The sequence below is a fragment of the Vombatus ursinus genome, unplaced genomic scaffold (assembly GCF_900497805.2).
Source record: "Vombatus ursinus unplaced genomic scaffold, bare-nosed wombat genome assembly UNPS02014841.1, whole genome shotgun sequence".
Classification (NCBI taxonomy): domain Eukaryota; kingdom Metazoa; phylum Chordata; class Mammalia; order Diprotodontia; family Vombatidae; genus Vombatus; species Vombatus ursinus.
In genome coordinates, this window is record NW_020954619.1 from 4,530,309 (window position 1) to 4,557,767 (window position 27,459).

The following is a 27,459-nucleotide window of genomic DNA, read 5'->3' on the forward strand; positions in this document are numbered from 1 at the left end:
ACAGTTAGATGGTTTCTCCAAAGAAGGCCTTACAAAAACCCAGACTTTCCGTTGGATTGGGGTAAACTGGTAAGTTTAGGCAATTTTCATGAATAACAATGACACTTGAGCAAGGGTTAACAGATGGGCAGGCCAAGTGTTGCACTGGCATTGAAAACTCTTCACGACCTGGCCCCTCCTACTTTTCTAGTCTTCTTTCTTATACTATTACTTTCTTCTCTCCACATATTCTATGGTCTTTGAGTATTTTTGCTTGTTGGGTATATTGTTGTGTTTTGTTGTTATTGTTGGTTGACTCATTTTGGGGGTAAAGATAGAGAAAGAGAAGGAAGGTAGGCATGTTGGACCATTCTGCTTCACAGTCCTACCAAGTTGGTTCTCCTTAACATAGATAGGCCATTAAAGAGGTCTTCCTACGTTTGACAACCAGGTCCAACATACCCCTTCAGAAGATTTCTCTCTGTAAAAGATCAGCACTAGTTTTTAGCTTTATTACTTAGACAATAAGCCGGGGGTTCTTAACCTGGGGTCCGTAAACTTGCATTTTTAATATTTTAATAGTTGTATTTTGATACAAGTGGTTTCCTTTGTAGTCTCAGGTTTTTTATTTTATACATTTAAAGACATTATCCTGAGAAAGGACCCATTGGTTTTACCAGACTACCAAAGGGGTCCATAATGCAAAAAAAGTGTCAGTAAATCATTACTACAGTAATCAGTAATGACTGCAGTAATTTATTAACGAGGTAAATCAATATAGTTGGAATTAGTAAATCATTAATTAGTGAAAAGCTATTGTATTCAGCATTGAGTGGTATTTCAGAGGGAGGGGAAAACCTGATCCCAGCTCCTACAAAATTGAAATCTAATAGAGAAAGGAAAGAAAAACCCTTATAAAATTTCTCATTGTATCATGACTGGACCTCTCTCCTTTGTACTCATCCTATTCTATCCTGATTTTTTTTTTTGCTTAGGCAGTTGGGGTTAAGTGACTTGCCCAGGGTCACACAGCTAGTAAGTGTCAAGTGTTTGGTCTGAGGCCAGATTTGAACTCAGGTCCTCCTGACTTCAGGACCAGTGCTCTATCCACTGTGCCACCTAGCTGCCCCTGTCTATCTATTCCGAAGAAATCTTCGTATTTGGAACATATGCTCTGAGGCTACTATTCTAAATCTCCATATAAACCGTTACTGGTGGGTCCCCAGAATGTGGAAGGCTTCTCTCCTCGGGTCTCTAGAGGAGTCTGAGGAATTGGAGTGGGGTTTCTAGTACCATAACTTAAGAGCCCCCACTGGTATGCTTTCTCAAATGATTAACAGTTGATATCAATTAGCCAGCCAGATTTAGTTAGCTTTTAGAAATGGGTATTTACTAACATGACATAATATGAAGAGCTGATACAAAATCTCTCACCTAAACCAAGAGGCACACTCTCTTACAAGTACATAAAGAGTCCAGGGGGAAGTGGGCTCAGCTTTAGAGAGCACAGTGGCAGAGGAGATAACTCACAGCTTCTAAGACTCCTTTTGCTGGGAGTCCTTTTCCCCTCTTTTTGGGGCCCTCATGAAGACATGGAGTAGCTTTCTGGTCTGCTTTTTGTATAGTCCTCAAAATACCTTTGCTTAGTATGTCTAGTTTGTCCTCAGCTCCAGATGTAGACAGTACCTCCAAATATTGTTATTTTTGAGACACTCATGATGCCAAGGAGTAGTCCAAATATTCCAGACCTTAAAGACTTCCTCTGGGTAGTGAGGTGGTGCATGAATAGACTTCTGGGCCTGGAGTCAGAAAGACTAAATTTCCTGAGTTCATCTGGCCTCAGACTCTTACTAGCTGTGTGACCTTGGGTAAGTCACTTAACCCTGTTTGCCTCAGTTCCTCATCTGTAAAATGAGCTGGAGAAGGAAATAGGAAGCCACTCCAGTATCTTTACCAAGAAAACCCCAAATGAGATCACACAGAATGGGGCATGACTGAAACAACTGAACAGAGGAGACAGAAGCTCTTTGCCTTCCCTCCCAACTTATTCCTTATCAAAGGCTTTGCTAAAACTCATCTAGGGCCTCACTAATGGAATGCCAGAATTGCAAACACCTTGCTCTTTATACAAACCTCTCGACTGGCTGTGATGAAATCTCCTCATCCAATCCCAACACAATTCTTGTGTAAAATCATTTCATTTCATCCAATTGCTGGAAGCATTTTACTGCTTCCTAACTTGACTAACAAGGCTGTTCACACTTAATTCATTGCCCTTTGATTGATTGCTTCAACAGATATGTCCTCATAGGATAAAATTATCAGGACACAGCATCTTATTAATCACTTCAGTTGGGTGGAGGGTGATTGAGTGATTCAACCCACTTCCACCTTACATACATATTTTCCTTTTGAGCACCTTGACAACAGGGTCTGTGCCACAGCTGTCTTTGTATCCCTGAGCCTAACATTGTGCTTTGCATATAGTTGAACTTAGTAAACTTTTAATAAAAAAAACATAAATTAAGCTACATAACACTTCTGGAAACATAAATTTGTTGTGGAAGAGAGGTCTAGGTAAAAGACATGGAATTTGGAGTCAAGATTTAGATTTGAATCCCAACTCTGCTTTTTATTTTGGTGGTTTTGAGAAAGCCATTTTTCCCTCTCTGGTCCTCAGTTTCCTCATTTGTGAAATGAGGGAGCTTGATAAGATAATTTTGAAGACTCTTTCCATGTCTAATTCCTGTGATCTCCTCTGGCATATTAGAAGGCAAGTTCCTTGAAAGTAGGTATTGTTCCATTACTCGTATTTATGTCCTCAGGGCCTAGGACAGTGCCGGGAACACATTAGGTGCTTAATAAATCCTTATTTGACTTGTTGATTGGCAGCCTTTTGGTAAAGGATATTTTCTTTCAGGACTCAGAAACGTGAGTTGAGAAGCCAGTCTCAAGCCACCATAAGGGGCTACAGCATTTTTGCACACAGCTATTCTTACTTTAATTCAACAAACATTTATAGTTCCTAACATGTGCAAGACGCTGTACAAGACAAAGGCAATACAGACACAAAATGGATCGTAGATTTGGAAATAGTCCTAGCCTTCATGGAGATTATCTTAAAGGGGGAGGGATGTAATATGTACACAAGTAATTTAATACAAAGGGGAGAGGGAGCAAAAGAGAGAGGGAGGGAGGGAGGGAGGGAGGGGGAGAGAGAGAGACAGAGACAGAGAGAGAGAGAGAGAAAGAGAGAGAGAGAATAACTATAAGAACCAGAATGAAAATGAATATGCTAGTAACAGGGATCAGGAAGGGCCTTTTGTAGGAGATAGATCCTGCATATTGAAGAGTGGTAGGCTTTCTAAGAGGCAGAGTTGAAGATGGATTACACTTTCAGAAGAAAAATGTTTCTTCCCAGGAATTGGAAAACTTTCAGAAGATTCAAGGAGATTTCTGGTGAATCTAGATAAACTGGAAAGTCCGATATATAAACATAACAACTTTAATAAAATGTGACCCAGAAAATGAAAAAATGACAAAACAACCAGGAGGTGCTTACTAGCAGTTACAGAAGGGGTCTCTTGGGGGGCAACTTCAAATAGCAAAACTCCCCAAATAAGTGCATTTGCTTACAGATCATTGGAGAAATTTAAAACTAAAATATTAGGGGTTATTCTTAGTTTAAGAGGCATCATAAATTAAGGGAAAGCAACTCTGCAGTTATGGACTCAAGAAAATATGATTAAAGTTTGATTGCGTAAAGTTGGGCTAGGGGAGAGTAATGGTGATAACTTTATTTTCTTGTAGCGTGTATTAGATAACTTTGGTGGGACAAAGATAGACAACTACTTCTGACTTATTCCTTAGTATATCTGATACAACTTGACTTATGTATTGGGAAATGATCTTCAAACAAGATTCACAAGGACATATTCATCCTATGGATGACCATCAGACTAATTTTCATAAGATACTGTGATCATTGAAGCACTTTTGCCCTCAAAAGTCTTCAGTTGCTCTCTCATTGCCTATCGGATTAAGGCAGCACATTGGATAGGGCTCTGAATTTAGAGTCAAGAAGACATGAGTTCAAATTTGACCTTAGACACTTATTGGCTATGCAATCCTGAGCAAGTCACTTGACCTCTCTGTGCCTTAGTTTCCTCATCTATAAAATGGGGATGATAACAGTATCTACTTCCCAGGGTTGTTGAGAGGATCAAATGAGATAATATTAGTAAAGTGTTTTGCAAACTTTAAAGTGTTATATAAATGCTGACTATTATCACTAAGTTCAACCTCTTTTGCCTAGAATTAAAAGCTATCTCTAATCTGGTCTCAACTTCCACCAGATTTGGAATTCAGGTCAGTTTGAATTGACATTCTGCATGACTCTGAGGAGATCAGTTAAGTGTCTGTGCCTCAATTTCCTCATCTGTTACATGATGGAGTTAGACTGGGTAGCTTCTAAGGCCTCTTCCAGTTCTAAATTTATTATCCTGTGATCCTGCCTTTCTAACTTTATCTTACACTGCTCCTTATAAGCCCTCTGCTCCAACCAAAGTGGGCTATTTATTCTTCATTGTCCCCAGAGTATTTAAAAAAAAATTTTTTTTAGGCAATTGTGGTTAAGTGACTTGCCCAGGGTCACACAGCTAGTAAGTTCTAGTGTTTGGTCTGAGGCTAGATTTGAACTCAGGTCCCCCTGACTTCAGGGCCAGTGCTCTATCCCCTGCGCCACCTAGCTGCTCCTCAGAGTATTTTTATACCTCTATATTTTTCCTCACACATAATAATTCATTATTCTACCTTTCTTTCTCAGCTATGAAGATCCAAATTCTATCCATTCTTTAAAACTCAGCTTGTGTTCCCTGACTTGATGAAGCCTTCCCAAATACTAGTTCAATGTGATCTCTTTCTTCTCTGTATTATACATATAACTAAGGTGGGGTGACTGGAATTTTGTCTCAAGGTGCTAGTAGTGTGTGTGTGTGTGTGTGTGTGTGTGTGTGTGTGTGTGTGTGTATGTGCTGGATGGATATGATTCTTTTATATGGCAGTCTGGAGACATCCACCAGCCTGCCAACTCCAGGGACCCTTTGCAGTGGTGTTTTTCTCTTAGGGTCTCCTATTCCACATCCCTTGTAGGGGCATGTAGGAAGGGCTGCTCCCTTTCCTGTAATCAGACTATTTTCTCTATGGCTAAGACTCCTCCCCACCCCACTCAACTGAATACATCCTCGTTTCAAGAATTCCTAGCTAAATCTCTGCTCTAAACTCACTGAATTTAGACTATGCCACTCATTTGGCCAGTAATCAAGTGCTGCCTTGTGACAATTCTTCTGTGTTGTCTACTATTACCATTTAATGTGTGCATTATCGCCTATTTATATCTTGCTTTTCCAGCCAGGATTGTGGGTGGTAGTCATGTGTCCCCTAAAGCACCTAATACATAGCAGGTGCTCAAAAAAGGTATATTCATTGCTTAATGAGCTTATCTCCCTTTTATAGGTGGAAATAGTGAACCAAGGATTCAGAGGTAGAGATGAAAATATAACCTAGACTCTGAACCTAATGTTCTTGTGCTGTTTGCCAGAATGCTTACTTCTCCTGTATTCCTGTCTTTAGAGGCTTTCACAGCAGAAATATATTCTTTCTCTCATTAAATATTCTGTCCCAAAAGAGTCACTGATTCTGTAGTCCCTAATAATCAGCATTTCAAAGAATGTTACCATAATATAGGAATGTCCTGAAGGTACTAGGGGAGACAGCTTTAACAAAGACCCAGAATGTAAAAGGGCCTTACATACTGGTGATTTACATTTTTTTCAGCTGTGGCTATTGTAGAAAAATCAATCACTCAGAATTTTCCTCTTTGACTATTTCACAAAATGAAATTATCTCTCTTCCCCATCTATGTATATCATATCATTACAATTCAGTCTGAGTTTTCATCTCCATTTTTTATAGTACATTACTAGAATGAATGAATGAAAAAACATTCCTTAAGCACTTATTATGAATTGCTGGGGAAAAGTGGAGATAATTCCTGCTCTCAAGGAATGAAAATTCTAATGAGGGAGAAAATACACATGGAAGTTTCAGCTAGAAGTCTGATGGAAAGGTCCCATGGTCCTTAGCATGCAGTAGAAAAAGCAGATGGAAACATATCTTGAATGTCATTACTACTGATAAAATCACATCTTTTTCTGATGTTGAACCATCTGACAGTGCTGAGAACCTTGGTGGAGAAAGGTCTCTACTAAATTTATATCTTTCAAATAAAATGATTATCTCATAGATTCCTAGGACATTAGGCCTGAGAGAGACTTTTTACCCTTTTGTCACCAACCTATTATCAGTGAGTTAACACATCATAGATTTAGAGCTGGTGCCTTAAAGGTCATCTTACTACTTTTGTTGGCTTCAGCCTGACTTTCCTCATATGCTCTAAACTCATAGAAATTAATCTCATTTTATAGATGTAAATTGGGACCCAGAAAGATTCTGGTGAGCTAGAAGACTTCTAGGGGCCTTTCTACCACTGAATCTAAGGAACAATAGTACTATGATCCAGTCCCATTGCTCCGTTTTACAGCTGAAGAAATTGAGGCCCAGAGTGGTTCAGTTACTTGCCCAAGGTCATAGAGGAGGTAGTTAAGCTATGATTCAAACATAGGTCCTTTGGCTAGAAATCCAATACCTTTTCCACTGTGTTACAGAACCTCCATTTTACATTTGAGGGAACTGAGGTTCTACTCTGTCTAATGCTAGTTATAGAAAAGGCAACCTTCAGGTTTGTTTGCTTATTTGAAAGAGGAGAAATGTAGCATCAGAATTCCTAAGTAGCTCCCCCTCCTAAAGTACTTTCCCTCTTCATTCCATAGGCTAAAAGTCATAACAATCATAGTTTTTTTTTCTGTCTTAGAAGTATATGGGTGCTCTTAAAACCTCATGTGCTGTTTTGATAATCCAACTGACTGACCGGAGTGACCAAATTATGTTCCTCTGCTGCTAAAAATATGCATATGTGCCAGTTATCCAATTTATCTTGAATTTCTGTCTTCATTATGTCATCTTACTGAACTGCTTATAAACTGCTGGATTTGAAAAAGATGCGTTTTAATTTGTGGGTGTGATGCTCTGTTGAATATTTTCATTTTCCTACTCAAATTAAAGGGAACCAACTTAATAGAATAAAAGGATCACTGGCCTTGTACTCGGAAGTAAAGCCAAAAGCAGTCTAAGGCAAGTGAGGTACTTGCCTTAAGGACACAAAAAATATGCAAAATTTGCAAGTACCCAAGCATGCTTTGGTGCCTTCAGATTAGGAGAGCACAATTTTGCATTCTTGCTTCAGGTATAAACTTAGCTAGTTATGGTGCTGGTCAGTGACCTGGATTTGGTTCCTTAATCCAGTGCCTGTTGCAACAATTAGTGGCTGTGTAAACCTAGGAAAAGTCATTTTAAACATTTTGGAGCTCAGTTTCTCAATTTGTAAATTGGAAATAGTAGTGTTTCCACTATCTATCTCACAGGTTGTTAAGTATGGTGCTTAGTCCATAAAGTGTTATAAAAGTATAAGTGATAAGAAAGGATGGCATCATGGGAAAGCATGATCAAAGAAGGGAGAAATATGGTGAAGTGGTGAGAGTGAGGGATATCTGGTGGAATATCTGTGCATTCCACTGGTTTTCTTGTGATGCAAGAAATGTTCATCTAAGTATGATGAGTGGAACCTCTTGGGTGAACTTATTGGTGGATTTGGACTAGACTCATATTGGATGGACAAGCACGGATGGGCTGTACCACTTGAGGAAAGTATTCACACCAATGATGAACATTCTCACACCTACTCATACCCTTCACATCCCAGTGACTAGGAATTCCTATACATCATCATCTATATCCCCTAACACCCAATTCCTCATTTCCATCCCCCTCAACCCTCCCACTCCAAAGTTTCATCCTAACTCCACCTAACCCTTCTGCTATTCCCTCTGGAACACTTGTTCCACAGGCAATGAATTTCCCTTTATATAAAATCTTTTCCTCTCCTACTTCTTCGGTCTTCTAGCAATTATGGAAACCTGCCTCACCTCAGATGACACAATCTCCCTGGCCACCCTTTCCAGTACTGGCTGCATCTTCACTCATTCTCCTTGGTTGAAGTTTGGGAGTTGGAATACTTCTTGCTCCCCATTATCATTTCCTGTGTTCTCCCCCTTCCTCCATCATTCTGTAAAGTCTCTTCCTTTGAGGTTCATGCTATTCATATCTACCACCTAATCAAAATCTTGGTAGCTGTTGTTTACAGACCCTCAAGTCACTCTCCTTTCTTTCCTCAATGAGTTTGACACCTGACTCACAATTTATCTCTCTTCCCCAACTCCTGTCCCCATACTAGGGGATTTCAACATATATACATATGGATTCTCCCTCAAATACCCTAATGACTCAGTTCCTCAACTTACTCACCTCCCCCAAGCTACTCTTCCAACCTACCTCAGCCACATACAACGATGATCATACCCTTTATTTTGTCCTAACCCACAAACGTTCAAGAATTATGAGATAACCTTACTCTGACTATAATCTATTGGCTTTTCACTTCTTCCTCTGCCTTCCTTTACATAACCTTACTCTTCATCTGCACCGTGACCTCCACTCCCTTGTCCCTTCAATTCTTTTCCAGGCCATCTCCCCTGCACTAGCCACTATCACCTTTACTTCCCATTTTGTGCCCTTGGTGAACTAATTCAACTCTATACTGTCCTCTCATGAATCATTAGCCCCTGTATATTGCCAATTATGCCTAGCCAAGCCTCAGACTTGGATCTCTTCCACCATTAATCACCTTTCTGTCTACACATGTTGCTTAATAAAGGTGGAGAAAATCAGGCAACCATTCTGACTGGGTCCCCTATGAATTTATGTCACACCACCTCAGTTGGGCCCTCACTGCTGCTAAGCAATCCTATCATATCTTCCTTATCAATTTACTATCCCACTCTCCATAGTAGCTATCCCAAACCTTTTCATCCCTCCTTAGATCTCCCATTCATGGCTCTCCTTCTCCCAACTTTCTCAGCTGAGAACCTTGCCTCACATTTTACAGAAAAAAAATGAGGCTATTTGATGTGATCTTCATTTTCTCCCCTCTTCCTCATCTTCTATCATTCATATTTTCTGTCACATTCTCCTCCTTACCTCTGTCTCACATGATGAACTGGACTTACTCTTTACCAGGGCTAACCCCTTTATTTGTTCAAGTGGTCCCATTCCATCCTATCTCCTCCAACAGATTGTCCCCTCCGTTATCCCCACTCTTTTACTTATTTTTAGTCTCTCCCTGTCTACTGGCTCATTCTCTATTGCCTATAAACATGCTCACATCTTCCCTATCCTGAAAAAGTCCTCACTTGATCCTTCTATTCCTGCTAACTATCATCCTATATCTCTTCTGCCCTTTGCAGCTAAACTCCTCAAAAAGGCCATCTACAGTAGGTGCATCCACCTTCTCTCCTCTGACTCTCTTAAACTCTTAAAGTATAGCTTTTCTCCTCATCATTCCAGTGAAATTGCTCTCTCCAAAGTTACTAATAATCTCTTAGTTGTTAAGTCCAATTGTCTTTTTCTCAATCCTCATTCTCTTTGACCCCTCTGCAGCCTTTGTTACTGTCAATCACTCTGTCCTCTTGGATACTTTTTTTTAAAATTAATTTATTTTAAACTTAAATACACACTAAGAAAAGAAAAAGAAATATAAACTTAAATATTAAAACTTAAATTCAGAATAACAAAAGAAAAAAGGCATTGCCATGTGCACAGCAGAACTTGAGAGGATTCAAAATATACAGCAATAAATTTCCATTTTTACTCGTTGTGTTCAGAGCTGTCCATCTTTTCTTTGCATCCTTGTAAGTTTTCTTTTGTTCTCTGCTGTGCACTTTTTACTTTGTTCTTTTCTCCCCCCTTCCTACTTCCTTTCCCCCCAAGAAGGTACAATTAAGTGCGGCTACATACATATACACACACACATATATATACATATACAAACATACGTACATGTATATACATATACATAAACATATATACACATACATATGTACACTTACATACACATACATATACTTAGATATCTATAATCATACTCATATATAGACATATACATTCATATGCATCTATCCAAGACCATACTATACTTATTTGTCTTCTGTTTCTTTGAGGGTGGATAACCTCTTCATAAAACTGAGGCTTTCCATATTTTTCTGGGTCCACCAACTCATCATTTCTAATACCACAGCAATATTCCATCCTTATACTGTCTAGTTATTTTAAATAGTCTAAAACAATATTAATATGACTGACATATAGTATAGTTTCCCTATTTTTCTCTTATGATTAAATCTATTTTAGCTTTAATTTTTTTTGAGATCATGATTACTATTTCTGCTTTTTTTCCCTAATAAATTCTACTCCTGATCTTTATTTTATGTTTGTGTGTATCTCTTATTCCCTATCCCTCCTGACTCCTCAATTTTACTTCTATCCACTCTCTTGCCCTCCAATTATTTAACCTACCCCACCCTGCCAAGGATTGCTCCCTTATCCACTCATTCCTGTTAATCTAAACACCCTTCTATTACTCACTCCCATCCTAATCCCTCAACCTCCCTTCTAGAAATTTATAACTTCATTGACTTCCCCTTGTCCAATTCTAATTTTCAAGGAGTCATTTTCTTCCTTAAGATTCTGGATCTCCAGGGGCAGCTAGGTGGCTCAGCGGATAGAGCACTGGCCCTGAAGTCAGGAGGACCTGAGTTCAAATCCGGACTCAGACCAAACACTTGACACTTACTAGCTGTGTGACCCTGGGCAAGTAACTTAACCCCAACTGCCTAAGCAAAAAAAAAAAAAAAAAAGATTCTGGATCTCTGTTTCTAGTTGGTTGACTTTCTTTTCATAATATCCTTGTTTTTCTTGGATTGTTCTTATTTAAATTTTTTTTCCTTCAGTCTCTCTCACTTCATTTTTAAAGTCTTTTTTAGGTTCTTCTATGAATTCGTTTTGGGCAGGCAACCATTTGATGTTATTCTTTGGGGTAGGAGAGGTTTATTATTTTTTTTCTTCAGTATCCTCCTCTGAAGACAAACCCCAGTCTTCTCCGTTCTCATAGTAACTTTCTATAGTTGGATTCTTTCTCTTTTGCCTACTCATTTTTAAAATGTATAGCAGCTTATTTTTTTTGTAATCACCTCTAGTCCTAGGGTATGGGGGACGGTGCCTGTGGTCTCAGATCCTTCAGTTCTCCGCTCTACCTTGGAACTAAAACCAAGAACTCTGCCATCCTGCAAGTGTCCACAGCCAGCTGCATCCTGCCCTGCTGCTCCTGCCCTCATCAGGTATCTGCTGGTTCCATCTCAACCAGTGTCCTGTCTCTCTTGGCAGCACAGCTGGAGCTGGCATTCCTTATTAGCAGAGATTTCTTCAATCTTCCCTGGCTCAGACCCCCAGAGCTCCTGACACTGTCTGGGAAGTGAAAGTTCCTGTGGCTGGGGCTGAGGCCACCTCCTAATCCAGCTAACTGCAGGGCTCCCTGCTTGTTATTTCTGTGGAACTAGCCTAGAGGTGTTTCCTCTTCATAGGGACCAAACCTAGGTCCTGGGATTTTTCTTCAGATCTACTGTGATTGTCCCAGGAGGACTACTGTTCTGCCCCAACTCTGGTTTATTTCTGGCACTCAATGTTTGCCCTGAGGCACTATTTTGTCTTGTTTGTGGGGGAAATCTAGAGGGCTTGGAATTTTTTGACCTACTCCACCATCTTCCCAGAATCTTTGCTCTCTAGGTTTTGGGGACACTCCTTTTTCTCGGTTCTCCTCCTACCTATCTTATTGCTCCTTCTCTGTCCACTCTACTGGATACTCTTCCAGATAACACCCTCTAACTATATGTGTCCCTCAGTGTTCTGTCCAGGGCCCTCTTCTCTTCTCCTTTTATACTACTTCACTTGGTGATCTCATCAGATCCCATGGATTTAATTACCATCTCTATGTTGATGATTCTCAAATCTACCCTGTCTTGCCCCAATCTCTCTGTGGATCTCCAACCTCACATCTTCAACTACCTTTCAGACATCTCAAACTGGATGTCCAGTAGACATCTTAAGCTCCACATGTCCAGAACAGAACTCATTATCTTTTCACCTAAATCTTCCTCCCTTTCCTGCCTTCTCTATTACTGTAGAAGGAACACCATCCTCCCAGTCCCTCAGAGTCACAATCTAGAAGTCATCTTGGATTCTTAATTTTCTCTCACCCTCTGTATCTGAGGTTACTAAGATCTATGATTTCACCTTTGCAACATGTCTGATATACGTCTCCTTCCTCTGGCATTGCCACCATTCTAGGGTAGGCCCTTATCTCACCTCATGCCTAGATTATCGTAACAGCCTGCCAGTGGGTCAGCCTACTTCAAATCTCTCCCTACTCCATCTTCTGTTCAACCACTAAAGTGATTTTCCTAAAATGCAGGTCCAATAATGTTACCCTCCACCACCCCTATTCATTAAAATGCAGTGACTTCCTATTGCCTCTAGGAGCGAAATACAAAATGGCATTCAAAGCCCTTCCATCCAGTGGCATTGGCCTCCTGGCTGTTCTCTATGCCTGGAATGCTACCTGGCTTCCTTTAAGTTCCAACTAAAATCCCACATTTTATAATACACCTCCTCAATTCCTCTTAATTTCAGTACCTTCCATCTATTAATTATCTTCTATATGTCCTGTATGTAGCTTGCTTTGCATATATTTATTTCCATGTCGTCTCCTTCATTAGATTATAAGCTCCTTGAGGGCAAGGACTGTCTTTTGCCTCTTTTTGTATTCATGGTGCCTGGCACAAAAGTAGGTTGTGGAAAGATAGGTACTGACCCAGAATTTAAACTGAATCTGGCATAAAAACTATTGAAAACATAGAAAGATTACTCTGTGAAGTGAAAGCAAGTCTTTACGTTCTAAGGAATACATATATTTGGTTGAAATGTCACCATCACTAACAAATTCTTTTTTATGTCAATTGATATGTGATCTCATCAATGCATATTTCCTGTTCAGCAGTGAAGATCCCAATTCATTCACCTGTGCTTGTCCTGTGTAAGTATTGTCCATGCCCTTTAAAACCTCCGTAAAGAACTAACCAGCGTGTCAAAAGCCTTCTGTGCTTTTTAACTTTTGAAGGGTACTAGTGCAACCCCCCAGACTATTGCTATGTTATTCCTCACTCTTTCTACATGATTGGCTTATCTCAATCAATCAACAGAGCAACAAGTTTTTATTAAATGTCTACTTAAGCCAGATACTATACTAAGCACTGGGGTTTCAGAACAAAAGAGAAAGAGTTGCTAACTCAAGGATCTTAGATTCTAATGGGAGATACAACATGTCCATACATATATAGGCATATATCAGGGATAAAGAAAGCAGGTACAAATTAAAGTTGGGGGGGCAGACACTAGACTAGGAATGTCTCTCTCAGAAGGTTAAACATCAGCTTTCTTGAAGAAAACCAGAGATATCCACAAGAGGAGGTAAGAAAGAATTCTAGACACAGGGGAAAGTCATGGAGAAAGGAGACTGAAGGCTATGTCTAAGTAACACCAAGTAGACCATTATGGCTGGACCATAGAGATTGTAGAGAGGAGTAAATGTGTTAGAATATGGGAAAGGTAGGAATATTGTGAAGAGTTTTAAATATTAAAGGAGTTTATTAAATATTAAATAGGAGTAATATTAAAGAGGAGTTTATATGTAAAAACCTGGGACTCAGTGGGTGGGTAGGGGATATTCTTTTCCCACCAAGGAACCCCAATGCTGAGCTTAGGGACTGAGTTTAGATCTAGGGGAACATGAGCTTAAAAAAGTGTGTGTGTGTGTGTGTTTGTGTGTAGAATTAGCCTTTTTGTGTCTCCACTGCAAAGATGACTCTGGGGAAAATCTCTTTTATTCCACTTCTTACTCACACACTATCACGGATAACATGGAGCACCTAGCTTATATCTATCATGTTTCTCCATTGCCTTTTGGGTCGTCTGTGATTTTAGTTGTATGGAAATTATAAATCTGTCCTTGCTAAGTAAATACACCCAAGTGATCTTATTTAACCATTTCATCCACAGTAGAGAAGTGGTCCTTCCCCTTCAGAACACATTTTTTCTTACATTTCATTTTGCCCACCACAGCCCTGTTGTAATATCTTCTGAGTTACAGATAGATAATTTTTCTTGGGAGTCCAGAACAGTTTTGTTTTTTCCCTTAAGCATTTTACTTCCAATACAACACTGTCAGATATAACTTCCTTGGTTGAGATTTACAATTCCTGTTAGTAAGAAGAATATGAAAACAACAATCATCTGATTAAATGAACCACAATATTTTCTGCAAAATATACAATTACTTACAACACATTGTACAGATGGACTAAATTAAGGCTGTGTAATACGTTGACAAAAGCTAGCAGAACTGGATTGGATGGTAAATGCTTCTGAGGCATAACATGGCTTTCTTCACAAAGCATGAAGAAATCTTTAATTGCATCCTCTTGCTTATTCTGCAGACTGTTTCTAAGATAGCTTTGCTTAGCAAAATGAAACCATTTCAGTATGTCAGAAAATAGCATTGAGTCCTAACCTGTCAGTCATTTCATTAATTTGCAAGCCTGATTGAAAGCTGCAGGAAAACTGGTCTTGGGGAATAGTCATGACAGGTAATTACCCAGAGTTTCTAACAAAATCAGCAGCAACATGGCTGGGAAGTACAATGCTCTCTCTAAGTTTGTCTGTATTTTTTTAGGTTGATAGTCCCCAGTGAACTTTCCCCAAATGAAGAAACAACAGGGTCCAATGGAAAGAGCATGAGTTCTGGAGTCAGAAGACCTGGGTTCAAATCTTACCTCTTATGTTTGCTACCATAGGCAAGTCACTTTACTTTTCTGGACCTCAGTTTCCTCATGTGTAAAATGAAGGGGTTAGACTAAATGGCCATGAAATTGTATGGATGGTGAGCTTACTGAAGACTGCCTTCAGTGACCTCTATGTCTGATTTTCAAAGGCTTATGGCTAGGGAGATCTTACTCAAGCTTCAAAGCTGGTAAACATGTATTTCCTTAGTCCTGACACTTCTGGTAGGGTATCAATTTAAAATAGGATTGTATATGACTCTAGTGCCCTTCTAATTTTGGGAAGAAAGAGCTAGGGATCTATCTCTTTAAGGAAAGAATAATAATAACCATGAATTTTTGCATGAGGTGGGATGAGCTTGCTGAGGATTTGTGAGAGACATGAGTTGTTTATAGGCATGCCCTGTAAAAGGTGTGGCTTAGATTCTTTTGCCCAGTGGTTGCATAACACAGACCCAATCAACTTCAGTTGTGCCAGGAGTCGTCAATCATTCCCTAAAGAATCTGACTCATGTTTCAACAGCACAACTGGCAATATCCATCTTGAAACATTAACCATTGGGAGGAGGCTGGGGAGGGGGAGGTGATAGGTAGGAGAGTGGCAGTAGGGGAAGATGAGGCTTGGGAGGTGGAGTACACAATGGTGACAGGACCTGAGTGGCCTCAGGACACATAAGGGTGCAGCTACTGGGGGCCAGTGGAGGATTTTAAGAAAGAGTTAGCAGGCCACGGGTCAACTGGGGAGGAAACATTCTCTCCTACCTCATTTTTTTTAAGACAAAGGCTTAATGATCCTACCCTAGGTGGAAAACATAATATTTAATTTCTTAAAAGCATTAAAAAGCTTTGTGCAATGTCCAGGCCATGGGGCTAATACTTGAATTTCCCTTTTTATAATATTTTTACTTTTAGTTGAGGCAAAAACCAGAAAGGTTAGAACAAAAAGTTGCATGGTGATAAACATTTTATTGTTACATGGAGCAAATTTAGTAAGTGACCACCATGCTGGTGCTGAGATTCATTGTACTTTATCCCAGGTTGATTGGTCCTATGATAGCAGACATAGCCTGCCAATACATGGATTTCTATCGTGTGCTTGGTTGGCATAATTTTGGGAACTCAGGGTCACTTGTGTGCCATCAAAGACTAGGAGCAGGAATAATGCCTTATTGCTACACATGATGGAACACCACAGTCTCTGAAGACTTAAAATTATGAGTAACCCAAAAGACAAATGAGAGGTGCATGTTGAGTGTAAATAGGCTGTAGTCTACGGTGACTTGTAGAGAAGAAGCGGCATAAAAAGACATCCTCAGGGACGTGCATGATTGGAAAAAAGAGGCTGACCAGTCATGTGGCAAAAGTGAGAGATAAAAGATGGATAACCTGAGAGTTATCCTGGTATCCAATAGATATTAGAAAGTCTAATTGAAGGTCTCTAGGGCATTTGATAAATGTTTCTAGAGAATTTATAGAAGGACATGGACAACAGTAGCAAAGAATGAGAAGACATGGAGGAGTTGCAATCTGTGCTGATGGATGGAATACATCCATTGAAAATAGATCTACTGAAATATCAAAATCTTAATCGAGAAATCTTGGTTAATTTTACATGAAGAAACAGCATTAAAAGAATTACAGAGTCTTAGAGTTGAATGGGACAGCTAGGTTGTGCAGTAGATAGAATATTGGGCCTAGAGCTAGGAAGACCTGAGTTCAAATCCTGCTTTAGACATGTTCTAACTGGTAACTTTGGACAAGTCACTTAACTCTGCCTCAGTTTCCTCATCTGTAAAATGAACTGGAGAAGGAAATGGCAAACCGCTCTAGTACCTTTGCTAAGAAAACCCCAAATGGGGTCTTGAAGAGTTGGACATGCCTGAAAAAGACAAGAACAACAACAACAAAGATTTGGATGGTCATAGAGATCACCTAGTCTAGCCTCTCTTCCAGTATAGGAATCCCTCCTACAGCATTCCTGACAAATGGCTGCCAAGTATGTGCTCAAATACTTTAAGTGGTGGGGAACTCAGTATTTAAGGAGGAAATCTGTTCCATTTTGGTACATCTCTTAACTGTGAGTAATTATTTTTTTTAGCACTAAGCCAAAATTTATCTACTTGTGACTTTTACCCTGTTGGTTCTAGTTCTGCCCTGTAGAGTAAGACTGCTCCCTCTTCCCCATCACAGCCTTTTAAATGTTTAAAAGATTCTATCATGTGCCTGTAAAGAACAAGGATATCTTTTTTTTTTATCTTTTCTGAACTCTAGAGGTGACTTTTATATTGGGATGAATCCTTTTGATTTTAAGAAGATGAGAAAAATTCTAGTGAGTCTACTTGTCTTTCCTTACTCCTCCCATGGTTGAGGTTGGGGTTGGGGTTGGAGGGGAGGTTAGATATCTAGATATTTATAAAATTAAATTATGAGAAGCAGTACAGTATAGTAGATTGAGTGCTGGACTTGGTAGCAGAAAGACCTGAGTTCAAATTTTGCGTCTGACACTTACTAGCAGTGTGATCATGAGTAAGTAGTCACTTAATCTTTGAACTTTTAGTTTCCTAATCTGTGAAATGGGGATAATGTCTGTAGTCCCTAACTCATAGGGAGTTGTTGTGAGGAGCAGATAAAATCATGCATGTAAAAGCATTTAACAAACTTAGAAATGTCACATAAATGTCAGTTATTATGATTAGTTAGCTAAAGGATTGTGTGTTACTATGAGTGGGGCTATGCAGAAGCTTCTTGGTTGGCTGAGATTCAATCAATCAATGAACATTTAAATGCCTACTATGCGCCAGGCACTATGCAAAATATTGGGGATGCCAAAAGATGTAAAAGACAGTCCCTGCCCTCAAGCAGTCCACAATTCTAATGGAGAAAACAAACAGAAAAATATGTACAAGCACAGGGTAAATATGAAGTAACTAAGAGAAAGTCACTAGAATTATGAGTGGTTGGGAAAGGCTTCCTGTAGAAGATGGGCTTTTAGTTGGGGCTAGGAAGTCAGGGAAGGAAGTAGGTAGAGATGAGGAGGGAGAGCATTCTAGGCATGGGGGACAGTGAGAAAAAATGCCTGGAACAAGTTTGGCATTAGAATGATTAACCAAATATTTTTAGTCCTGAAAAGAAAACACGGTTCTTTCTCCAGGGCCACAAAAGGTTTGGAAGCAGTGTGGCCACTCCCAGGCCATGGCAAATCCACATGTCCAGGCTAGGCTTGGGGGACCATTAAGATAGATGGGGAAATTTAAGGCTGTCCCATCTAAGATGGGGTAGATTTCTTTCTGCACTTCTAATGGCCTTACTCTAATGTATGATTTCTGAATTTATATTCTCTTTTTTCCTTGGGAATAGGCCCTAGAAATTTGTTCTTCTGTTTGGAAAAAGGGAGAAAGGGAAATGGGTACTTTAAAAAGGGTGGCCTCGGAGTCAGGAGAAAAAATGAATTCAGATAGGGTCTCTGACATTTACCAGATAGGTTGTCTCAGTTTTTTCATCTGCAAAATGAGTATAAATACCTGTAGTAGCTACCTCATAGGATTGATGTGAAGCTCCCATATATAATTTACAAATTTTAGAGTGTAAATGTTCCTTATTATGATCATCATTATCCTCCTCCTCATCGTCACTGCCACCACCATCCAGAGACGTAAAAATGGTCAGAGGGAAGGGAGACTAACAAGTCAAGCGTATGAGCATTTAGGAGGTGCCTACTAGGTTCCAGGTGCTATGCTGAGTGTTGGACCAGTAATTAGCCTTTGGATATGGCAGATCTTTAAACACAGGGACCCAGGTTCATCCAAGGACCCAAGGAAAATCCAAGAGCATAATGTCCTTTCATTGGGTTTCAGAGATCAGGGAAGTTTTAACAACATCCATTAAATCATTCAATAAGCACAGATCTACTATTCCCAGACACTGTGCTAGGTGCTAGGGATGCAATGATAAGTGTTGAAACAGTCTGGGCTCTTGAGGAGAGGGCACCGATACTCTACCTAATATTCTACTGTGGAATACAAAAAGGCACAAGGGAAAAGGCCAATAATAATAATAAATATGATATATAATTTATAATATATAATAATGATAATAGCTAGTATTTCTCTAGCATCTTAAAGTTTGCAAAGCAAACACATATGTATGTACACATATATGTATATATGCAAAAGTTTACATATGTTAACTTATTTGGTCCTCACAGAAAACCCTGTGAGTGTAGGTGCTATGTTTATCACTGTTTTGTAGATGAAGAAACTGAAACCCAAAGAGGTTAGCGTCTTCTCCAGGCTCACACAGCTATTAAATATCTGAAGCAGCAGTTATGCATAGGAAGAGTAGCTGCTGTCCTGGGATGCTGATGAGGTCAGTAGGGCTGAATCCTGGCATCCTCTACGTCTCCTTCCCTCCTCTGCCTTCACGTTTTCTCTTTTCTAGTCCACTCTCATTTTCTTCAATTACAACATGGCTTCTAGACCCTTCACCTTCCTAGTGATGCCCTGTCTTGAACACATGTGCCAGTTTGCCAACGTCTTTCTAAAATGTGGTGCCAAGAGCCGAATATAATATTTCACATGTGGCCCCTAAATTTAATTTTTTTATTTCCTAAGACAACAACCTTTCTTCATGGACTCGTTTCTTTAGTTTCAAGCTTCTTACCATAAAGTAGGGGTTCTTAACCTTCTCACTGTCATGGTTGTGTTTGACAGTCAGGTGAAGACGATGGACCCCTTCTGAGAATAATGTTCTTAAATGTATAAAATAAAATACATAGGATTATAGAGAGAACCAATTATGTTGAAATACAGTTGTATATGAATATATGTAGGTGTACATATACATGCATATATACACATGTATATAGAGATGTATATATATACTCTGCATATACAGATATGTATATATACACATATGCACACATAGATGTGTATATACATATATATGCATACACACAATGTGTATACACAGCTATGCACACATATATGCATATATATGTACAGGTATACATGCACACATATATGCATGTACACATAGAACAAGTTCACATACCCCAGGTTAAGAACCAGTCAAGAAGAACATTCTAAGCAATAGCTGTAGAGAAAATTCACTCACCTGTGAATTGTTGGAAACCACCAGTACAACAGCCCATGGAATGTTATTGAAAGTTCTTCAAAAGGGAGTTAAAAAAAAAAAAAAAGGACATGCACAAGCCCAGGTTCTGTGTACCGCCAAAAAGTCATGGGGAGTGCTACTCACATAGGAGCCATAATCCACTGCCAGTGTCTGCAGAGCCCACGGGAGGCCCAGGCCAATCAGAATGTCAAACACATTGCTTCCGATGGAGTTGGATACAGCCATGTCACCCATCCCTGGAAGAACAAGAGATAACACGTCCTCAGGGATGGGGAAGGGATTCCAGCAGGCCCTTGGGGCTTCAAAACAATAGACCATTCATGGAGTTTCTTTCTAGTTGTGTTTTGATTTTTTTGTTGTTTTTTTTTTTTTTTTCAAGCCAGACTGTCATTTCACATGGAGCCAGTAACACCGACGGCAAGAAAATGAATGAAATTTCACTTTCTTTCCTTCACCTTTCCTAAGTAAACAAGTGACAGGTTCTGATGCTATTCTATTTGCATTGTGCTCAAATTTAATTTAATTCCAGGCTCTTTATGATCTATGTGATATAGGTTCTCTTGTGCTCCACAAATATTTTATAGATTTATTTCTATTACCTTAGAGATGCTTCTTCCCCTCTCCCTCTCCAGGGCCCAATTTATTCAAAGACAACTTTTATACACCCCAAGATATATAAACAAAAAACTCCCCACATCTAAACCTCACTGGTATTACCAGTATTTTCATTTGCTAAAAGTTGGTAGATATACCAGAAGGTTATGAAGTGATCTTAGAAAACAAATGGGAAGGGGAGAGGAATCTAAGAATTAAAAAAAAATGCTTCTTAAGGGGACCCAAACTCATCCATATTAGCTGCCTACCTGTTCTTCTTTGAAACTAACTGTTCTTATTGCTTTTCAAATCCTCACACATTTCTTGTTTTAGATAGAGGACATTAGGTAGCAGAGTGGCTAGAATGCTGGACACGGAATCAGGAAGACCTCATTCTGAATCCTGTCTCAGACATTTACTAGTTGAGTGATTGTATGGAAGTTACTTGTTTTTTCTGTGCCTCAGTTTGCTTATCTGGAAAACTGGCATAATAACATTTTCTTCCTCATAGGATTGTTGTCAGGATCAAATGACTGTGTGTTACAGGGCTGTCAGTTCTTAACATTAATTGATGGGTATTTCCATTGATTAACATTTATATACAATGGTATACTTTATTTTAGGGAACAGACACTTTTCTAAAAAGTTGCACGTAAATGGAATTTCTCCAACTGTTATATTTTAAGTGCATTAAAATAGTTTGTTACATAAATGTACTGTAAATCCTCCCATAAAGTTAAAGAATCGTTCCTTAATTTATCTTTCAGCGCATCAAGATGAAGAAATGATGGTGAGTGAACAACTTGCCGAGTTCAGTCAGCTCGGAGAGAGTGACTGGTAATCTGTGGTTTGTAGCACTTCCTAAAAATCGATATGTAGCAACAAGTCTCCTCTGAAGGCAAAGTGTCCCAAAGTTAGAAAGCATCTCTGGGGATTCTACCTAGATAGGTACTCTTTATTCTCTAAGAGTAAAATCCTACAACTAGTTCATAACTTGTCTTTTTTTGAAAAACATCTTCCTTATTGACATTGGATTTATTTGACCCATGTTCTCATTCAAAGACAGTTTGCTTAGAACTCACAACCCTTTATTACAACTGGAGTCTTGTGAGATTTCCCTCCTCTTCCCTTCTTTCTTCTCCCCTCTTCCTCCTCCCCTTTTCCTCCTCCTCCCTTCCCTCTCCTTCCTTCCTGTTTCCCTTTCTTCCCTCCCTCCTTCCTTCCTAACCTACCTTGTCTTGCCACGATGAGGCTGGCCATGCAATCAGGCACACTTGTCCCAGCTGCCAGAAATGTGATCCCCATAATCACATCAGGAATACCTAAAGTGTAGCCAATAATTGTAACCTGCGAGGAGGGAAAATGTATTGTTAGAAGGTGTTCAGGAGAGCCTGGGACAACAAAGAACAGGATGCCTTTAGCTTGTGTCTGGGTAGTCTCTCTGGAAGATTGAGCTCATAGTACTATTCAGTTCAATGATGATACATAAGGGATAGAAGCAAGATGTTAAATTTTCCAAGGATGTGGGATCATGGAAAAAATCACAGTGCATACGACCTGTGTGCCATTGCCAGAAGGGCTCCAAAGAATGTACGACAGGAACTGACAAGTGGTGAAAGGGGGCTGCTTTCTCTCACATCCCACCCCAGTCTACCCTATCTTCAAATCAGCCTCTCTGTCTCTCCCTCTCTCTCTCTCTCCCTCCCTCCCTCTCTCTGTCTGTCTCTGTCTCTCATTATTTATTTATTTAGTCTTGAAGCCTAGTACTGTGTACACAGGCAAGTTTGCTCCTTGCCATTTTAAAGATGGAAACACATGGAATAGAAAACTATTGGAGAGCAGAAGGGACTTCATTGACTACTTTATCTGACCATACCTAAAAAGAATTGACCCTAGTAAGCCACTTCTTGATTACCAGAGACAATTTACATAAAAGAGATTTCAACTATGAAGAGTGTTAACAGGTGGCATCTGGGACATTTCAAAACATTGCCAAAAATTAAGTGGCAAATAGTCTTATCCTCAATGAACAGACAGGGGAACTGAGGCAGAGAATAGTCAGGTGAGACAACATCACAGCATGTGCCAGTGTAAAAGCCACATGAGATCATAACACCAAAGCTTTGAAGAGGGAAGGAACTTTAGAGAACATTCAGGAGTCTGGTCCCTTTGTTTTAGGTGGTTCAGTGAGTCTGACATCAGGGAGACCCGAGTTCAAATCTGACCTCAGACACAAACTATGTGACTCTAGACAATTCACTTAACTTCTCTTTGCCTCAGTTTCCTCATCTGTAAAATGGGGATAATAATAGCACCCACCTCCCAGACTTGTTGTAAAGGTCAAATGAGATGATAGTTGATAAGTGCTTAACACAATTCCTGCCACATAGTAAGCAATGTAAAAATGTTGTTAGTGTGTCACACACACACACACATATATATATAATATATATATATAATTTACCTATTCATTTATTTGCTAATTATTACAGATAAGTAATAAGAGAGTGAGGCCCCGAGAGGTTAAATGAATTGTCCAGGGTCACATGGCTAGTAAGTGTCTGAAGCAAGATTTGAATCCAGCTTTTCCTGATTCCAACTCCAATGCCTTATCCCCCAAATAAGAATACAAGCAAATTTATTGTGGCTGCATGTTCTAGTTTGGGAGACATGGACTTGAACAGCTGAAACTGACTAGGTCATTTTAGGATAGCACTTGATTTTCCCCACCCTCTATGAAATTACAAGAAATGCAAACCACATGTTGTAAGTAGCGCAATTCCGTGTGGTTCCCGGTGCATCAGAGTCTGAAAGCCTAGAGAGGAATATATATGTACAAAAGCCTGACTACTCTCTGAAAGCAGTTTGAGAGAATTGTTATTTTCCTGTTGAGAGAACTGGGAGAGTTTACTTAAAGTCCTTTGGGATACCTTGGCTGTCATCCTTTTAAAACCAAAGAACATGTGCAACTTTCCTATTTAATGCTGAATGGCACTTGGTGTGGACTTGAGGCTCTCTGAATGCTTGCATTCTCCAAGGAGTAATGTCGTTCTATTTAGAAATACATTCGATTCATATTTAGTGGCTCTGAAAAGCCTTTTGTGAAATGGAGTTTGGTTTTGTTGGCCTAACTACAAATGCCCTGGCTAAAATTGACCCTCTGGGCCAAACCTTGCTTTTTTCCTTCTAACCCTCAGCTTATTCCCTGTAGTTGTCTGGTTTGGCTCAATTACTCTTGGACTGAAAAGGAAATGCTATTCAAGTTGCATCCTCACTATTCTTACTGATCCAGGAAAGTCTCCATTATGCAGCAGCTAATTATCCAGGTGGCCTGAACTAGCTCCCTTTTTTTCAAGGCTCATTAGTACCTCAGCTGGAGGAAGAGGGAAAGGGAATGTTTAAGATAGGACATCAAAGGGCTCAGTTTGATTACCTTATTTGCCCTTTGCCTCTATATTAAGAGGGGACAGGAGGCAAACTGTTGGATACCCTTATTATCTCCATTATAAACAGATAAGTCATTTTTGAGCATCAGTGTTAAAATGATAATATCACATCCACCATTATCTAACAAATTATCTACACCCAGAATTTAATTCTCTATATGCATCCTGATATACTAAACAACAGACACAAGCTAGGTTAATTGAGTCTTGTGAATTTAATAATTCAATTCAGCAAACATTTATTAAGCACCCACTGTATGCAGAGCATTGTGCTAGATGCTATGGGACACAGAGATAACCCATGGGACCTGTGTTCATGGCATTTGTAATATTTTGCACACATGTTAACTTTTTCCTATGTCCAATTCTGTAGCATTAGATTAGGTCCTTTTCCATAGAAACATTGACTTTTAGGGACAGAAAGGATAATAGGGTCTTTTACAAACAATGTGGTACAGTGGAAAGAATACTGAAGAGTCAGATGATTTGAGCAAATCATTAACTTTTCCAGATCCCAGTTTTCTCATTTATAAAATGAGAGAGTTGAACTAGGTGAACTCTGAAATTCCTTCTTTCTGGCTCTAAATTGATGATCCCTTCATTTTATAAATGAGGGACCCAGAGAGATGAAACAGCTTGCTTTACCCACTGTCACACAGAGAACCAAGGGAAGAGGAAAGATCAGATCTCAAATCCTCCAAGGAAAGCCCAATTTTCTGAATTGCTTTGGGTTTTAGATCTCTCTTAGTTATAGCTGCAGCCACTAATCTTGTCCACCTCAAAGAAGGAGTGACACTGTTGTCTGAAAAACTTCAGGGCTAGTGAGGGCCTGAGGACTAAGCATTTGGTGCAACACTCACCATCCAAACCATCATGTAAGAGAAGGCTGCAATCCATAGGGTGGATGAGGCGAATGTCACCATGAACCACTTCTCCCATCGGGGTTTGTTGCAGTTGGGGACAGTGAAGTATAAGACCAAACTCAGTGGCCAGGTGAACAACCACTTCACTATTTCCAATTTACCAGCTGGATAGAAAAAGGTGGGGGTGGGGAGTGGGAAGGAAGGAAGAAGAAAATATCAGATGACTTAATTTCCCATCTTCTCTGTCTCTACTTAAATTCTGCTTGGGTGGCTACATAACTAATAGGATAACTGGGTGTCTGAGATACCTCAAACTTAGCATGTCTAAAACAGAACTCATATTGTCCTGAAACTTAGCCTTCTTATAAACTTCCTTGTTTGTGTGTAGGGCACCACTGGTTTTCCAGTTACTCAAGGTCATGTTCTTAGAGATTTCCTTGACTCTCTCTGTCCCCATGTCCAATTAGATGCCAAATCTTGTTAATTCTACCTCTAATTTCCCTAATTTATTATCTTCTCTCCCCTCACATAGTCACCACACTAATTCAAGCCCTTCATCAACTCTTCCCTAGACAAAAATAAGTTTTTATTGATTTTTTTCACATCACCATAGTTTCTCCAAGTATTCCTCCCCCTCCATGCAGCAAAAAGCCATCTCATATGACAAATGGTATTTTTTAAGACAACAAAAGAAAAAGGGAAAAAATCAGCATAACTGATAACATAGAAAAAAAAGAGAATATATGCCACATACAATGCTCACGGATCTCCTACCTCTGCAAAGCAGTCAAATGGAGGTGTCTTTTTGTATTTCTTTTTTCAAGCCATGCTTGTTTTTCGTAATTCTGAAATATTCACTTTCAATTCTCTTTGTGTTTCTCTTAACATTGTTCTAGTCATTGTCTCACCTGCACCCTTAGGAGAGCCTCTTAATTGAGCTCCCTACTCCTGGCTTATTTATTCCCTCTCCAATTCCCCATCTTCATAGCTGACAAACTGATATTTGCAATATACAGATCTAACCATGATGCCTTTCAAAAACTTGCAGTGGTTCTTTATTGCCCCTTGGATATGATATAAAATTCTCAGTCTAGCATTTAAAGCATTCCATAACATGGCTCTTACTTACCTTTCCCGTCTTATTTCATATTGTTCCTCTTTACAGGTTCACCATTTCAAACCACGTTGGCTACTTCTCCTATATGATATTCTATCTACCATCTCTCTGCCTTACATTTGGAATGCCGTCTCCCCTGACCTCTGCTGCTCAGTACACCTCTCTTCCTTCAAAGCTCAGCCCAAGGGCTACATCCTATAGGAGGTTCCCTGATCCCTCAGGTGTTAATGTTTTCTATTTCTTGATATCACTTTTGTATCACTTCAAGTGTACTTTGAAATTACTTATGAAATTCTTTGAATGTTGGGATTGTTTTCATTTTTGTCTTTGCACTCCCAGCACTCACATCAGTGAATTGTATGTACTTAATAGGTGTTTAATATATGTGTGTTGAACTGAATTACTGTGTACTAATGTCTTCCCTGAGTGTCCTAGAGAGCTGATCTCAGAGTCAGGAAGTCCTGGGTTCAGGAGGTGCCTTTGATACTGACTGTGTAGTCCTGGGCAAGTCACTTAACCATTTAGTGTCCCAAGTGATTCTCTAAGACTATATAAATTGCCAAGAAGGTTCCAGCCTACATTTGTAGAGGAAGTCCTTCATGAGGAGCTCCCTTCATCAAGGAAATCTTTAGCCCCAAGTGCTCCCCATGGGCCAATTGCTCTGTTGGGTTGCCAATAGAGAGAAAAGAGGAAAAAAGAAAGTGATATTCTTGTTATCTTCTTGTCACTTTGCAAATGAAAAGAGGCAGTAAAAGTCAAGTCAGAACTTTTGGCTGGAAGAGGAAGGGGTAAAGGGCTAATTAAGAAGGTCACTTGCCTTTTTTTCAGGGTACAATAGGTTAATGGCTATTTTCATAGTTTACTTTATAGATGTTACCGTTAATACAATTAATTTTAAAACTATTTATTAGGTGATTACTATGAGTGAGGTACTGGCGAAACAAAGATGAAAAATCCCTGCTTTTAAGGAGTTTACTTTCTAAACACAAAACATAATATAATCTTTGTGAAAATAAGGAGAGGAAAGAGAAAATATATTGTATTTAAATGGAGAAACTGAGACCCAGAGAGATGATAGAACTTAGGATTCATTACTGGGGCCAGGAGTAGAATGCAGAAAAACAAACAAAAAATAAATCCTCTAGGCCATGTCTACTATACTTTGCTGGGTCAATAGAAAGCCCTCAATAAATGCTTCAAGATTAAGTCAAGATCAACTATCTTTCTCAGGATGTTACTACTCCTTAGTCAGTAGGCTAGTGTGAGCTCCATCAGCTCTCGCTTCTGTTCCTCTTTTGGGACAGGAAGTAGTCAAGTTACTTGCACAACTGCTGAGGCCAGAGGTACAGTTAAAAGGCATTTGTTTA

General features: G+C 39.4%; 1 protein-coding gene and 1 long non-coding RNA gene across 3 annotated transcripts in view; one reads left to right on the top strand and one right to left on the bottom strand.

The window, feature by feature from the left end:
• SLC24A3 (solute carrier family 24 member 3) overlaps nt 1–27,459 on the bottom strand; it is a 750,777-nt gene that overhangs the window by 23,574 nt on the left and 699,744 nt on the right. For both annotated transcript variants that reach the window (XM_027840422.1, XM_027840423.1), the window contains exons 13-15: nt 24,973–25,139; nt 21,899–22,013; nt 20,196–20,308 (exon numbers count right to left, since the gene is read on the bottom strand). In XM_027840422.1, coding sequence (XP_027696223.1) covers nt 20,196–20,308; nt 21,899–22,013; nt 24,973–25,139 — 395 coding nt within the window. The remainder of the gene's footprint in view (nt 1–20,195; nt 20,309–21,898; nt 22,014–24,972; nt 25,140–27,459) is intronic.
• LOC114026701 lies at nt 51–26,884 on the top strand. Its single transcript, XR_003567146.1, has 3 exons — nt 51–69; nt 21,434–21,456; nt 26,141–26,884. It is a non-coding gene; the product is annotated as an uncharacterized LOC114026701 (long non-coding RNA).